The following is a 16,601-nucleotide window of genomic DNA, read 5'->3' on the forward strand; positions in this document are numbered from 1 at the left end:
AAGACAACGATGAAAATAAAGCCATGAAATTAAGTGCGGTAATTAAAAGAACGTTCAAAAAAGCAGAATTTTCTATTGAGTCTGATACGAGAAAGCCTTGTAGCCAGTGGTGGAATTCTGAGTGCTCTCGTGATCATAGACGACGACAAGCGGCTTGGAAGCAGCTAATTCATAATCAGTCCCCCAAAAATTGGGCAGATTACAAGTTTATTGCTGCTACATTTAAGCGCACCGTGGCTAAAGCTAAAGAAGACTATGACAAAAAACATTTCGACTTTCTTTCCAAACCTAGAAATAAGAAAGCGTTATTCCGATATATGAGATCGCGCAAAATTCTGCCGTCTCTAGCTAACTCTGATTATGACAGGTTATCGACGGAAGAAATGACTAATTCGTTAGAGGCAATCGGAAGAGGTTTAGCTAACAGATTTTCGTCGACTTTGACAATCAACTGGCAAAAGTCCTCTATAAAGACTGACTACGAAAAAGTGACATTGTCCGAAATGTCAAGCGTAATTAGAAACTTACCCTCTTCGGCTCCTGGTCCTGACGGTATAACAGTTCCTATGATTAAAATTTTATTCCAGATATCACCCGGCGACGTCCTCAACCTTATAAACTATTCCTTAAGCAATGCCTGGATACCACATGACTGGAAAATAGCTAGAGTGATTCCCATATTAAAAAAACAAGGGTCAGGTTTTAACATTGACAACATCAGACCAATCTCTCTAACATCTCACCTGATCAAAATTATAGAGAGAGTTCTCAATAATAGAATAAAAGTTTGGATGGCTGACAAGCTAATATTGAAACCATTTCAAATAGGTTTTCGTAGCGAATGCTCAATTTGGTGTGCTCATGCCGACTTAGAGAGTCGAATACAGCTTGCCCGAAAAAGACGACAATACGCGGTACTAGTAACACTAGACATAGCTAAAGCTTATGATAGCGTTGAGCACTCAATTTTATTGAATTCTTTACACGAATGTGACTTTCCGCGATATATTGTTGATTGGGTAGCAGAGTTTCTAAAATCGAGAGAATTTTATTGTGCAAAGGATGGATGTCACTCATCTAAATTCAAACAGCAACGTGGAGTACCTCAAGGGGCGGTCCTATCTCCGCTGTTATTCAATGTGTTGATGAGCTCAATTCCCATTGAACGAGATATCACTGTCTACATTTATGCAGACGACATTGCATTTTTCGTTGCAGACAGTGACATTTATTCTTTGCATCAAAAATTGCAAAAGTACATGTATTCTCTTGAAATTTGGCTGCATTCAATTTCATTGTCTCTAAACATCAGTAAAAGTGCGCTCCTGGTGTTCCCTATAGCAGATTCTATTCAAATTTCAGTACTTTATAATCAGGAACCGATTCCACAAGTAGAGTCTATCAAATATTTGGGCATTATTTAGAAACTTAACTGGAGCCCTCACATAGACTATAACGTGGCAAAGGCACAACGAGCTTCAGGCTTATTGCGAAGGTTGAGCAACAGAAAATATGGGTTACGTAGACACACCTTATTAATGATATATAAAATGTACATGCGCCCAATACTCGAATTTGGGTGTATATTATTTTCGGGTGGCCCTACGTACAAAATTAAACCGTTAGTTCTATTAGAGCGAGAAGCGTTACGGTTGTGTTTGCGACTCCCCAGGTATGTCGCTATTAATGTACTATATCAGGAAGCTCGCATACCAACTATTCTTTGCCGATTCCGTATCTTAACAGTACAAACATACTTGAAATTTTACGGCTTATCAGCGAGACGGTCTGCATATGCCTTTATTAGTGACCCCGACGCCTTCTTCCTCGCTCACTGGCCACGCTTTCGTACTCCCCAGATTATTTTTGTACAAAAGAAACTTGAAAGCATAAAGGTGGATATCAGATCGGTAATTGGAACCAAAGCATTAAATCACAATATTACGATAGAATGTGATGAAATTTTTCCCCCACTATCTAAGTTTCAATCTTCGAGTTACTTAAATGACAGGTTAGAAGACTACATAGCTCATGCGGAAATAAAGAACATAATAGCCACAGACGCTTCTGTGAATAAAGAAAAGGCAGCAGTAGGAATCGTCTCAGATTACCTCGGTTGGTCATTCTCGGTAAGACTACCAGACTTCACTCCGGTTTTCGAAGCTGAGCTCCTGGCTATTATTTTAGCGCTACGAAAACTTCCTTCAAACGAAGAGAGTGCAATGATAATTACTGATTCTCTTTCGCTGTGTACTACTCTCACAGCTTCAGAACAATCAAGAGCTCTAGCGACATTACAAACATTAGTTCCACCTCATGTGAAGTTCCTGAAGTTAGTCTGGGTCCCGGGACACTGTGGCATACGGTTGAATGAAATAGCCGATTCACTATCTCGAGCCACACTTGATGGCCCTGTGATCTCGGTACTACCAGAATCGGAACACATAGTGTCGATCAGATATAGAAAATGGGCTATTTATACGGATATTATGGAAAATATTACTAAATATACGGACTATCAGCACCTAACATACCCCTGGAAACCTCAGTGGAGTCAATCTAAAAAGTTAGAAGTTATTTTAACCAAATTTCGATGTCGTGTCCCTCCATTAAACTTTTACTTGCACAGAGCTGGTCTGGCGATATCCCCCCTGTGTCCATTCTGTGAAGAAACGGAAACAATAGAGCATTACTTTATAACATGTAAAAACTATTCATTAATTAGGAAAAGACTTTTAATTGTTCCGTTTCAAGCAGTAGGTTTAAATTTAACTGCAGATAATGTTCTAAGTTTCGGTGCCTTTAGCTTGGGACATTGCCACAGGAGCGTATTCGATGCTGTATGCAATTTCATTCGAGAATCAAAGCGCATGTCATAATAATGCCTGCTTAAATATATTTCTGAAGACACTTGTCTAATTTTGAATGAAATTTGCATATTCATTTGATTGTGACCGGGTGAGATAAGCTCGATTGTCTGGTCTACTCAAAATTTCTGTCTTCTACTGTAGTATTACCTCACCTTTTCTCTTCTTGATTCAATCTTCAATTATTTGTTTAGTTTAATATTCCTTTTTAGTTAATTATTATTTTCTATTACATCATTAGTTTTTTCATTAAGGATAAACCTTTTAATATATCTCATATAGGATACTTCTAGATTTCATGGCCAATCCCCCATAGTGGGTATGTGCCAGTGCGAAGGGGCAACAACAACAACAACAACACCTTGCCGGGCACAAAGAGCGCCTAAGGTTAGCAGGGTAGGTACGTTAGAAGGAAGAAAAAGACGAACACGGAGAACGAAATGGGTTCTTACAGGTCCTCGTCGCCATTGCTGTGTTGGGGGCTGGCTGGTCCCGACGAAGCAGAAGAAGAAGAAGACGGCCGACGGAGACGTACGCGGCCGGCGGGGACACCGACCAGCCCGAACACGCGGGTTGGCGCGAAGCGCCGAAAGAAAGTACAACCGCACTCCACGGTTACCCAACGCACACTGTTTATTTTACAGTCGCCTTGAAATCCTAGATGCCAGAGCGTTCTTAATGCGCCCACGGCGCCAGGCTCTCAACTTTTCAGTGCCCCATGATGCGAATTTCATCGCCCGAAAGGAAAAGGAACAGGTATCAACAGTCCTGTCTACTTGTTTCCTGTGTCTCGTCTTTTTTGCTCTGTATATTTATTTTCACCAACTCGCCGAGAAATGCATTTTGTTAAGTTATAAACAGTCACCTGTGAAATAGCTGCACTACCGGGTGGCCAACAGTCCGTTGGTGGTGGATGAGAGGCTAAGCTGCGTCAAAGGGAGCTGCCCCCCCCCCCCCCCATTATGCTACATGATACCGCCCAAAAGAGGCCCGAGCACCCCAGCATCCCCCCACCCCACCCACAAGACTTGGATCCTTTCCAAGACTTGGATTTCTTTCGACGCGAAAAAAATGTTGGTAGCAGCGCGCCACACACGGTAGAGACAGCAGATTTGGATACGCTCCGAATATATGCGCCTCGATATAGCGAAACGCAAGCATATCAAGCGCACTCTTAGCAGAAACTTCAGTCAGCAGAGCGACTTTTCAACGTCGTTAGCTTCGTTTCATCGATAACGGTACATTAAGGCATTGAGCAAGCGGATACTCTCCCAAGCAATTTCAAAACACCAGCTCATTCGGCCCCGATTTCCGTCACTACACATTCAAAGCACATTCTCACCTTTTTACTGAGCACTCTACTCAAATGGCCCGACTCAAGTGAGCATATTCAGAAATATTATTAGGATTTAACCGAGTGAAATACGTGGTCAAAAAAATACTGAAACTTGGTTACAAAATGAGAAACACTTGAGGTTTCCCCATTGCCACGTGCATCATCACTTGTTCGCGCCAGCGGCAGGGAGCATGCCTGACAACACTTTGTTGCTGCATGGGTTGTGGTAATAGTGCACTTATAATTGATGTGTTGTCACGCACTGTGACAATGGTTGTGTGAAAGTCGCTGATAAATGCACGCTGAAGCACTAGGCGATAAATACGATAACTGACAGCGCAGCCCACGAAAGTGTGAGTATCAAAAGTTCATTGCGTGGAGCACGTTTTCTGTCAATCGTGTGCATTCGATTGCATGTCATATCCCAGAGTGGTAAAGAATGATGATGACTACTTGTAAAGTGTTAATGGCCGTTCTGAACTCGACGCGTCGTCGAACCGAGGGCATTATTGAACCTCTGAATTTCGAACCTATAACATTTAAGTGCCAGCGAACGTATTGTTAGCACCTGTTGCGTATCTATGCCATTTTATGTGCAGCGCGCCCTCCGGGTATTTGCAGCGTGACTGAACATTAATGGTTAGGACATTGTTTTAAATTTAAAGCATTTGTGTGTGCCTGCTCCGCAAATAAGAATAAAACTGGTACTTGACCTACGTGAAGATTAGTCGTGCGCACGTCGAATCGGAAACCACGCGTGGAACAACCAAGAGGCTTTGCACCCTTCGTGTGCTGTTTTGTTACACCACTCGACAGGGTTTGTGATTAAATAAAGATTAAATAAGCTTAAACCATGGCCAGGAGTCTCTCGCCTTGCGCCACAGCGAAGCGACCAGCCCCCACAAAAAAAGTTTGCCCGTGGTGTTTGTGCTAAACGATACCTTTACTGCGGTACTTGCTTACAGCATCTAAGCTCTTTGGCCGCCTGTGCATTGAACGAGCTAAGGTGATCCACCATCCTGGATAAAGAAGCTAGAGGTAGTTAGTATCTTTAACGAGAAACAAAAATAGCATGATCTTAGGCTAGTCCGATGTTGAATATAATTCATGTGGCAAAACTGCATTATATCGGGCAGTGGACCTCAAAGGAAAAATAGTGTGATATTGCGGGGATGCCATAAAGACCTCACTTGTTCTTTCACTGCTGTGTTACATCATTGAAATGATGTCAGGTAGGTATAAATGGATTCTGGTATATAAACACTTTCTGTGTAAAAAAAAAAAAAAAAGGTAGCGGCTTTCGGCAGAGACTGATAAAACGGCGAAGCTGGTGGTGTGCAGCATTGAGTTTTCTGTAATAAACTAGTGCTAATGTATATGGGAGCTGCAACGCACGGTGCTTTGGCCAGCATGGGAATGATGGGTAGTACTTGGTTTTGTCTAATCTTCGTTCTTTTTGGTATCGTGGAGATTGAATCCACTTAGCTACCAGATGAAGCTCGGCAAAAATTCAGCAGCTTCGCTTTGTAACATTAAACTTTTTCAGGTTCACCGACTCGAATCCGCTCACAAAATTCACAACAGTTCGTTCTCTTATTTGAAACTAAACCAAAACACAGCAACAAACAAAGGCACAAGTGCATTCCAAGCTGCAATCCCGAAGATTTGGCAAATTTACGTACTACCCATCATTCACGTGGTGGCTGTACGACCACAGCTCCAGAGTCTCCTCTAGTTAATTTTAGAGAGCATCTTGATGGAATAAGAGGCACACACATTTTATACAACGCTTTCACACTTTGTGAGGCAATAATGTATGTTACTGCTAAGCTTTCAGTCTGCAAAAACTTGACTCGCCAGCTTCAGAGTTCAGTCTGTGGACAGGTAGCTTGGAGGTAAACAACTGTGTGGTAGGCAAAGCTAATTCCAGCAGTTGTAGCCATCTTTTTTTGAGAGGAATCCTTTGCAATGATAAATTTGCGTTTCACTCATTCTTCTTCTTTGTGTGTGCAGACCTGTTGTGCTTGCTTGACTGGGTACGCTTTCTGATGGGGCTAGTGCCTTTGAGTTTTCCCGAGAATTCGGATGGACACACCTTTCATCTTGATATGCCTTGGGTTTTTCTTATGGCTGGCCGCTGCTCCAACTATGTTGCTTCCAGCCATTTGTTCATAAACGTACATCGCCTTTTAGCCTTTTTTTTTTCCAGTTCTTGGAGTCGCAGAAGAGCTGCTGCTTAACTTATTTTCACTTTTCGGAACTTTGTAGGATTATGGCACTTTCCTTGTAATTGTCGTGTTGACTGAACATCACCACACTTTTTCTGGCCCTTCTGCATTGACTTTTCTCACAAGAAAACCTGAAGGATGCATATTTCAAACATCCGGTTGCAGAGATGGTGAAAATATTCATTGAGTGCCTTGTAAAGGAGCAGGGAGGCACAAAGGAGGCTTTCGCAAACGATCAAGATGACAACAGGTACAGCCTGCTGTTGGATGCGTTACAGCTGCACCATTGTCACTCGAATATCCGGCTTGCTATGGCATGCAAGCTAAAGTGCTTTGCAGCGACCGCTAGCCCCTGCAGCCTTGTTTTGTGGTTTTAGTTCAGGCTAACTTCACATTTCCTAGCGTGACACACGTTGTTCAGTTGCCATTGGAATACATCAAAATTTCTGACTGGGCGGTCATGGACAAGTTGAGGACGTATGCCGTCTTGACAGGTACGACATGGGACTTGGAATGTTGCATGAAAAGTCAAGACAGTAATGCAAAATCGGGAATGGTTGGTAAAAGTACGAAATATTCAGGTACATCAAGCTGATTTCACCATTTTTTAAGATTTCAAGCGTTGTTTAGCTTTTCCGCAGCAATGGCCATGGCAACTATGCTTTGATAGCATAATTAAAAAAAAAAAATGCTAGCGTACAAAGTATTCGGTGCACAATGTGGGTCCTCAATTGTCAAAGTTGATTTGGGGGCTCCCTTTTATGGTATGTCTCATGATTGTGTGGTACATTCGGCATATGGGACCATAGAATTCAATGAACTTTTAGTGTCATTATCTCTTCTTCAGATGATGGTTGATTCATTCGTCTAGCATCTGACATCCCCGCAGGAGCAAAGTATTCAGGCAAGCTCCTTGATTAGTTCTTGTTGTTACTGCGGTTCGCATACCAGGTTAGCATTGTTGTTGTGAATGTTGTACAAAGTGCACATGTTATAAATAGGAAAAGATGTGTACTTGTGTAATCCAGCTCCTGGATGGCTCCTGGTGGGGTGATTTATGGCTGCCTGGGGAGCACATAAAAGGATTCTTCGTTTCATTGTACATCCACTTCAGTCCACTGCACATGGTCCTGTTCCTGACTCCTTTCTCATCCAAAGAGTGAGTGCCAAGTGCACCAGTTCTCCGAAGGTGAGTGTGTCTGAACCAGCACCTGCTTGTCATCTTTCAGGCCTGCACATTGTGTGGTACATCGTGCTTCCGTAGTTTTCTTAAGTTTTTCTCTATTGTGCTTTTAAGGCATCGTTAGCTCACCGTCAATGACTTGAACTGCTGCTTCTTACATCTACTACGTTGAACATGAACACACTGCACCATCCATGAAGAAGAAATGCAGTTAAACGTGAATGTAACGAAATTGGAAAAAGTTTGCGAATTTTCAACCTTTCTTCTAGGTTTTCGTTACATGCTGTTTTCGATTAAAGTCTAGAAAAACTATCGCAAAAACCAAATGATAACGTGGTGGGTGCCAACACAGTACCACTTACTTTAAATATTCATTTAGGCAAAAAAACGGCATTATTTTGCATCAAAGGTGACGTCAGACAGCGGTGCAGAGAAGCGTACTCATCCAATGTTGCCTTGTCACCCTGTGAGCCGACGTGACGGCGCAGAACGTCCACCGCTTCCAATACGCGCATTTGCAATATCCAGAATGCTCAACACATGGCAACTGCGGCGGCTCGGTATTGGCTACACACTCGCAGGGACGCGCCGTTACTTGCTCCTAGCAACGGCCGCCGTGCCATACTCTCGTTTTCAGGTTGCTCCTGCCAAACATGCTGCCCAAAAGATTTGGAGGCATTGGAAAGTATCTGCCTTGCTACGCTTATTACATGCGGCATGTGTGGCTGGTTGGCACCTGTAGGTCATTGTCACGTCGTTTGAACCAAGGTGGGAAACACGATGCTCTGTTTCTGGGAGTAGTTTCTCGAAAAGACAGTTGCAAGTTCAGTATGTAGTTTGACTGTGATGCTGCTGTGTACTGTACCACAAAACATTTGGTGGGATGGTCCACCTGCCTGTTAAGATATCTAAATGCATTTGGTGTGCATGGAAGAACGTCGAGGTACAGTACACCACGAAGTTGAAGTATAGTGGGAAAATCAAAAAAGAAATACTGTCTTGTCTGCTTCCATAGGCAAACTTCTGTCTGCCCGGAGTTTTTGTGTTTCGCCTGCATGCTCGACAGCAACATGCAACCACATGCGAGTGCTCGCGAGATCTGCAGAAACTCGCATTTATCTGGTAAGATTGGAGTACGTTTGCACAACGCGCTTCTGCTCTTCTGTCGTGCACTTTTTCGTTATAATATACGCCCATCCGTAAATACAGGCATGTGTTCTGTTCTTCCCTACGAATTAATTTTGCTTAAATATGCGCTGGTGTGAAACCAACAAATCAAGCGTGAGAGGGTGGCAACCCGCTCGAAGAGCTCATTCCAAAGACTCCTCCTTAGGATGGCTGACACTTCTGGCTGTGAGTCCATCTGTTGTGTCGTTTATTTCCAACGTAGAACAACTGTCCATTGAATTAAAGATGGCAAGTAAGCTGGTATTTTTTGAATGATTTGTGCCCCAGAGAGTTCTGTACTAAAAGTGCATTACTGCATGTATGCATTAACTAAAACTTGTTTATTTTTTACTTGTGTTGTCTAAACACGTGACGACTACTTTTGCGGAAAAAATACAATCCCCAAATAAGAAGGTCATTTTCACCGACTACAACTGCTTCCACCATTAGTTTTAATTTTTAAGCAATCTGTGGCCTTAACTTTGACATCTGTATTAGAAGAGAACAGGAAATTCTTTATACCTTAAGATACCAAAAATACCATCACTTTTACAAAAACTTCTTTAACTATGTGTTAGAATTGCTTAACCATTAGCTTCTAGAGATATACAGCCTATCCTTCTGTGTAACTTTTTACTCAGACTTCACAGTGTTGCAAAATACACCCATAGGTCTTGACAAAAGGTTTTCAGCTGTAAGTACCGTAATAGAAAACAGTTTGGCTGCTTAAAGGAAACATACTGCCAGCTCATTCACCCTGAGCGCCACATCTTATTGTGACTGAGCAAGTTTTTCATTGCCTGCGCTGCTCCATAACTTATGCGTTAATTTTGATGACTCCGAGCAAGAAGACCTAGATGATGGTGATACAGCTCGGGCTGTCCAGGGGAACCAAAAATCATGCACTAGTTGTATGCACAACACTGTCGAAGAATATATGCACAGGTTGGGGGCAGCAAGGTGCTGGAAGATATGTGGCAAACACTAATGAAAATGGCAGGTGTCAAAGAAGCAAAAATAAATACTTGCACTTGGAACTGGCTGTTTTTTTCATTGCATATGGTGCATATTTATTCATTTCAAACAGTAAGTAATAATGACAATGATCAAAACAGTGTGCCACAAACAGCTTTCTTCATACACAGAACCAAAGCTTTGCTTGCTGAAGAGAGAGAAATAACTTATTGGCACCCGTCAAATAGATGATGGGGTATAGGTGTCAGCCTAGACCCACTCATCCTCCCTAACCGTCGACCGGGATCCCTTAGGACGTGGCGGCGATGAGGGTGAGATCGATGACTTGCCATTGAGCATTTTCCTCTTTGTTGAGTAGCAAGGACTCCCAGGATTCTCTGCTTCTGTCTGGCTCATCAAAGTTAGGACAGCTACAAACCATGTGGACTAAGTCCGCTCTACCATCGCAATGCCTACACCGAGGGCTGTACACCGAGGTATGCCACTGGCTCAACAATTGTGGGTTCGGAAATACTCCTGTTTGCTACTTTCTCCACTTAACTTCCTCGCTTTTTGAAAGGTTCTTATGCGCTCCCGGGGAATTATTACGCCCCAGCTTATAATGGTTAAGAATTTCGTTATAAATGCTCAGTTCGTCAGCGGTCTGTAGGGGTTCCTCGCTTGGGGATGTTGTTGAGACGGAAAGTGAGACCTGGGGCCAGCGTGTGCGCCTTCTCGTTCCCTCGCAAACCTGATGAGCCGGTGTCCAGATTAGCGAAACCTGCTTCGCCGGGGGCTGTCCGACGGCTAATATGTGTACAGCTGCAACAGAGATTCTGCCCGCATCAAAATTTCTGATTGCAGATTTTGCATCACTAACAATAACTCTCACATTATTTTGAGTCAAAGCCAGTGCAATGGCAACTTCTTTTGCCTTCGTTGCTCTTAAATGTCTGACGCTGCAGCACGAGGCAGGGCCTTCGTTTTCGCGTGTAATTACGACTGCGTATACTTTACCTTGCTTGTATTTGGCCGCGTCCGTTTAAATCACATCCTGCCTGCCTTTCAGGCTTTTCTGCAACGCCTCAGCTCTGTCCTTTCGCCTGCTCTTGTGATGAACCGGGTACATATTCCTGGGCAACGGGAGCATTCTTAGCCTGTCCCTGCCTTGCGGTGGGACTTTGCTTCTCTACTTGGAATACGCCTGGGGCTCGAACCCCAGCCGCTCCAGGATTCTTCTACCAGTTTGAGTGCGCAGCAATCTCTGATATTGCGATACTGTCGCCGCTTCAATGAGCTCTCCTAAGGTGTTGGACACCCCAAAACTTAAGACTTTGTTCATTGATGTGCTTGGGGGAAGTCCGAGAATAGACTTGACCCCCTTCCTAATAATGATTTCGACCTTGTGTTTCTCTGCTCTGGTGAATATCAGGTAGAGGGCTACATACACAATCCTGCTAATTACGAAAGATTGCACTAACCTTGGTAGGTTTGCTTCCTTCATACCCGCATGTTTGTTTGCTATTAGCTTGAGTAATCGGCACGTCTGCTTGGTACTCGCTTCCAGTCGCTGGATGGTCTCGGCGTGTTTGCCATTAGCTTGAATCCGCAAACCCAAGATCCCGATACTGTCGACAATGCGAATAATGTTACCGTTTACTCTCAGCTCGATGCTGTGCCTAGTGTCCTGTCCCCTTCCCCGTCGCTGCGTCTGCGATGTTAGAAAAAGGACCTCCGACTTCTTTGCCGAGCACCTGAGGCCAATTGGCTTCAGATATTTCTCTATAGCTTGGATCGCCCTCTGCAGCGTCCCCTTGATGTGCCTGTCACTACCTCTGCTCATCCATATCGTCAGATCGTCCGCATAGAGCGTATGGTTCAGTCCTTCTATGCCTATTAGCTTCCTGGGGAGACCCATCATCGTGATGTTCAATAAAGTGGGCGGCAGAACTCATCGTTGCGGCGTACCCTTGCTTCCCAGTTTAATACCGTCCAATGACTGCTCTCCCAAGCTGATCGTTGCTGTTCTGTTCGTAAGAAAATCTTTAACGTAATTGTAAGTCTTCGTGCCTACATTGATAGCTCCCAGACTCTCCAATATGGCCGAATGCTTCACATTATCGAATGCTTTCGAAACATCTAACCCTACGACTACCCTTGTGTCTACCGTTTTTTTGTCTATTACCTGTTCTTTGAGCTTAAGCATGACGTCGCATGCCGAAAGATGAGACATAAAGCCAATCATGGTGTCGGGGTACAGTCTCTGATATTATAGAAATCTATTCAGCCTGCTCTGAACAACATGTTCCATTAATTTGCCCATGCACGAAGTAAGTATAGTGAACTAGAACAGATGTAGTGGCACGAACAGCTTCGCACGGCGTTTTCGCATGGATGCCGTGAGATGGCGCCACTGCAACTTTTCATACTACAGTGCACTACCACTAAACGAAACTCAGTTAAACGAAAATGCCGTATTAACAGAATTAAATAGGATCATTTAGCTAGATTTATATTTTCAGCACAGTAAAATTCTTTGGTTAATCAAAACACTATTTATTGGTCACCTACGGTTAAACGGCACGAACGCTAAACTCAACGCAGACTTGCTCATAACAAAAGTAGTCTCACAACCATGGAATGTATAGCCAACGCCATAGCCAGACGAGCCAATCCAATAGCCATACTGGCTTGTGCCACAGCAGGCGGCAGCAGAAGCTGTTAACTGCGTTTGACCTACTTGCGTGACTACATACAGATATTTCGGCACGATGGAGAGCACGAAGAGGGGGCCCCATCAGGCACTTTCGCTTGAAAAAAAGCTCGAAATTCTTAAGGAGCTCGACCGAAGCAGCCTGACCAAGACAGAGGTGGCGAAAAAGCTCGACATCCCGAAGTCGACGCTGTCGCGGATCCTGAAGAATAAAGAGACAATCGAAGGAGCTGTCAAGAATGGAGCCTTCAGCTCTAAGCGGATGCGGACGACGCCTCACAAAGAACTTGAAAAAGTTATTTTCATTTGGTTCAAACGTGCGCGGAATTCGAATTTTCCGATAAGCGGACCCATTCCGGAGCAGATGGCGCGAGAGATCGCCATGCAGATGGGTGTCGAGAACTTCACCTTAAGCGACGGATGGCACAGTCACTTCAAAAAATGCCACTGCCTTCTTTTCAAGTCACTGAAAGCTACAACACAGGATGAATGGTCAGGGGCACTTTCTGTAAGCAGGTCTTCTGCTGCACTCAAGTCTCTCGAATCAAGCAGTTAGTCAACAAGGTGTTGCTTAGCACTTGGGCTATCTTGGAGACCAGCCTGTGCTGGCAGAAGAGCACTGAGAACTCCTGCTTCGTAATTTCCTCTAGATACTGAGCATGCTAGGTTGCTGAAACTCAGGCAGTTAATTGTGATGATAAGCTTCTGTGGTGTAGGATGGGTGTTGCAGCCTGAATATTGTGGAAGGATGAGGTAACATTAATTTCTCAGTGTTGCGAACAAATTTGTATGCGTGAGGAGAGATCGTATAAAAAATGCAAGCTAGTATAAGAAGATCTGAAGAATATCTCACAGCTTCTCGCTCTTTAAGTAGAAGGCGCAACTGTTCCTTCAGAAACTCGGAACGCTTCTAATTCCTCTTCTGGTAGGTCACCATTAGACAGGTCATCAAGAATAGAAAAAATAAAGTGGAAGCAGGCTTTCAATTTTTCTGCATCTTTCGCAGACTTCTGAAGCATTGAAATGCTCCACACTTTCAAGAATAGTCTGCAAGCTCCGAACGTCCTCTAGTTTTTCAGGAATGGGAACATCAGCAATGTGCAGCTTCATCTTTTTCCAGTAGGCAGAAATGTGCGACGCATCGGAAACAACCACAGAACGTTCAACCTCTAGAGGTAGTGTGTTACTCTGAATATGCAGAAACATAACAGCAGCTTCCGTGCTGCTCACTATCCAATAGTCGGACAACTTAAGTTGTGAGAGTTGTGACACGAGCTCCTCGAAAGATGCCATGCTATTCTTGCGTTCCTCCTCTTCCTGCAAAACAAGCAACATCTGAATGCCCTTTTGTAGCTGGTCTGTCTCACGGCGCTTCCGTTTTGCGTCAGGCTCCTTGTGAACGGGAGCACAGTCAGATAGGTAAGCAGGGCTGTTCAGAAACATCGCCGGCACTGCATCCTTGCTTAGTCTAGTAAGGTTCATCGGAACTTCTATAGTCTTTCCGTTGCTATCCGTGTAAGTGATGGTAGTCCTCAAATACTCTGCGTTCAAATGAAGTTCGCAGACCTGTGATATGCAAAAGTAAAAAGAATGTTTTAAAATATTTTAGCAAGATTTATACATGTTTTTCTGCCTGAATTACTTTCTACAACTAGCAAGGATTGAGATCTAGAGTGACACTGCTCAGTAATGCACTGCACTAGCACAGATCTGCGACACAGAATTCGCTTTATGTGAAGGTTTATTGGTAAAAATTTTAAATTCTTACCTTCGGATCACGCAGAGTGTCGATGTCGACAGCTTGGCGACCAATAGCGCGTTGCCATTTTATCCTGCGGTCGTCTTTAGGGAAGGAGAACAAGCGGACCTTCGGTCCACCGTCATAATTTCCACGACAGTTCGGCACGCAGCAGCGGCCCATCCTGTGAACTTCCTGGTGATTTCAGGTGAACAAACTTCGGCAAGGTGTAGATGCCACAATCTCTGTGGGCTATCCTTGTAATTCTGTGTAGCATTAAGCTTCCACACGTTAGTCGAGTCGGTGGAACAATGTGGGGGCTCATATTGGCGATTTCCCCGTATGTGTGCATTCTGCCGGTGGCATGGTCAGTATGAAGGTGACCTTATGTCTGCCTTGATCTGCCCGGGTGCCCTATGCAAAGTTGAAATTCCACGGTTAGGCTTACTCACATAGCTGACAACATACACAGTGTGCGAGTAGGGGTTGACCATAACCTGCAAATCAATATTGGAATCTAAGACGGACGGGATCTATGGGTTGAATCCATTGACACACTTTTTTTGTACATGGCTTTACAGAAAAGCAGTAGGACACATGATGCCTGCTTGGACAATGCTTAAGTAGTGGGACTCATTGAAGATCCTGTTATGGCTCCAGAAATATTGCATGGAGCCATACTATACGGGGCGAGCTTTTGGGGCATTTGTCGAACTTCAGCAGATTTTCGTGAGCAGCATCACATCAACAACGCTGTTGCTGCACAGCTCTGTGTTGCTGAAAAAGCTAGCAAATATGCCCTCTAGTTTCTTCACAGCATCAAACAAGGTCTCAGAAGGGTAGAGAAGCCCACCTTTCGTTTCAAAGATCTGTTAACTTACAATTTCGTGCCGGTTCAGTCGTGGTAAGCAAATGGAAGTGTAGTCATGTCATTTCAATATATAGGTCCATTACTTTTATACTAGACGTGTTTTTATGATCGGATTGAATTTTTCGGGGTGCACAGTCTGCTTAGTCCACGTTTCCTGCTTCAACAAGATTGTCTTACTCATTGTCTTACTCGTTACCTTGGGCTTCTCGGTTGGAGCCGTCGCGAGGGCCAGTAAAACACGTTGTTTCTTCACCAAGCCCTGCATTGCCTGAGCTGACTGCTTTTGCGAGGCTTTGAAGTTTACAACGATCAAAAGCTACGTTGATGTAGGATGAGCATTTGATCCACATGATTGTCTCACTATTCCAAAGTTTCGTGAGAAAACTGCCGCTGCCTCCGATACAGGATCGTCTTCTTGCATATTAAGCTTGCAGTAAACAGCTCTTTCATGGTTTGGAATGTGGTGAGAGCTCCAATTATTTGAAAGCGTACACAGCATGACCAAATGCTTCAGCAAGCTGTCTGTACAGTGTTCGCAACCTCCTTATTGTGGCCAGCAGGAATGTCCTTTGATGGAGCAGCATCAGCTGCTTCGTCATCAGCACTACACGCTGCAATTTTTTTGGAAATGGTAAAATCAACTACAGAGTTTTCCCACTTTCCTGGACGTTCTGGATTCAACGATTATGTTGGCAAATTGCACGATCATCGGAAGCCATCTATGGCAAGGTGTCCAGTGTCAGCTCTGGTCTCTCCCTTGGTACGCAGATTTCACCGTTTATAACTCTTATGTAGTCTCTGAGAAGACACGACAGCTGGATGTGTCACTCACATACCGAGCAGGTTTCGTCGGAGCTCCTGTCCTTGAGATCAAAGTTTTGCTCCCAAACTTTTTGTTCATGTTTTGTTTTTTGGAAAAGTGATAAGCGACTGCTGCTCACTTTTTTTCGTTGTTGTTGCTTAACGGTTTAATAAAATATTCGTGGCGCAACTCCGACAAGGAATGAAAAGGAGGAGACAGGATAGGGCGCCAGTCTAGCAACTAGTTTTTTTTTTTTATTGAAAATCCGCTCTTCATATATACATACTTGGCAATGTGACATTTTCAGTGCATCGACAAATTCAAGAACAGCATTTCTTTCTCTGATAACATTAACAAGGTGAGCTGACACAATTATCTCCTTCAATGATTATGGTCTTTGCTTCGATGATTTCACGAGTTCACTTATCTTTGTTCCGGCTGATTATGATACATCTTGAATTTATGGGTGAACAACCACAGTCATTGCAATGTGTGGACAGGTGCCCATCTCTGTTTTGAGCGTAATCGATCATTGATACAACGGCCCGTTTGGCCGATGGGCCTTCAGAGCTTGCAAAGCGTGGTTCTTTTCATATTCAACTTTTTCTCGGAATTTGTCGCTGTTTTTCTGAAGTTCTTGCAAGTGCTTGTGCAGTCTCTGCACTTTCACTTCCAGGCGATGTGCGTTTTGTTTCGTCTCTGCTATATATCGAGCCAGGTCGAACGTCGTCTGGCATTCTTC

At 43.9% G+C, this 16,601-nt stretch overlaps 1 protein-coding gene across 5 annotated transcripts in view; it reads left to right on the top strand.

Annotated features, from left to right (window-relative positions):
• The first annotated feature begins 4,371 nt into the window (after nucleotides 1–4,371).
• LOC142798219 (uncharacterized) overlaps nucleotides 4,372–16,601 on the top strand; it is a 277,973-nt gene continuing 265,743 nt past the window's right edge. Inside the window, exons 1-3 of one of the 5 annotated variants that reach the window (XM_075887371.1) lie at nucleotides 4,372–4,556; nucleotides 7,279–7,335; nucleotides 7,460–7,620. In XM_075887371.1, coding sequence (XP_075743486.1) covers nucleotides 7,489–7,620 — 132 coding nt within the window. In that variant the 5' untranslated portion in view covers nucleotides 4,372–4,556; nucleotides 7,279–7,335; nucleotides 7,460–7,488. Of the gene's footprint in view, nucleotides 4,557–7,278; nucleotides 7,336–7,459; nucleotides 7,621–16,601 lie in introns of those variants that run through there. The other 4 variants (XM_075887370.1, XM_075887372.1, XM_075887369.1 and 1 more) reach the window with 4 other exon arrangements.

This window comes from Rhipicephalus microplus, chromosome 1 (genome assembly GCF_043290135.1).
Source record: "Rhipicephalus microplus isolate Deutch F79 chromosome 1, USDA_Rmic, whole genome shotgun sequence".
Classification (NCBI taxonomy): domain Eukaryota; kingdom Metazoa; phylum Arthropoda; class Arachnida; order Ixodida; family Ixodidae; genus Rhipicephalus; species Rhipicephalus microplus.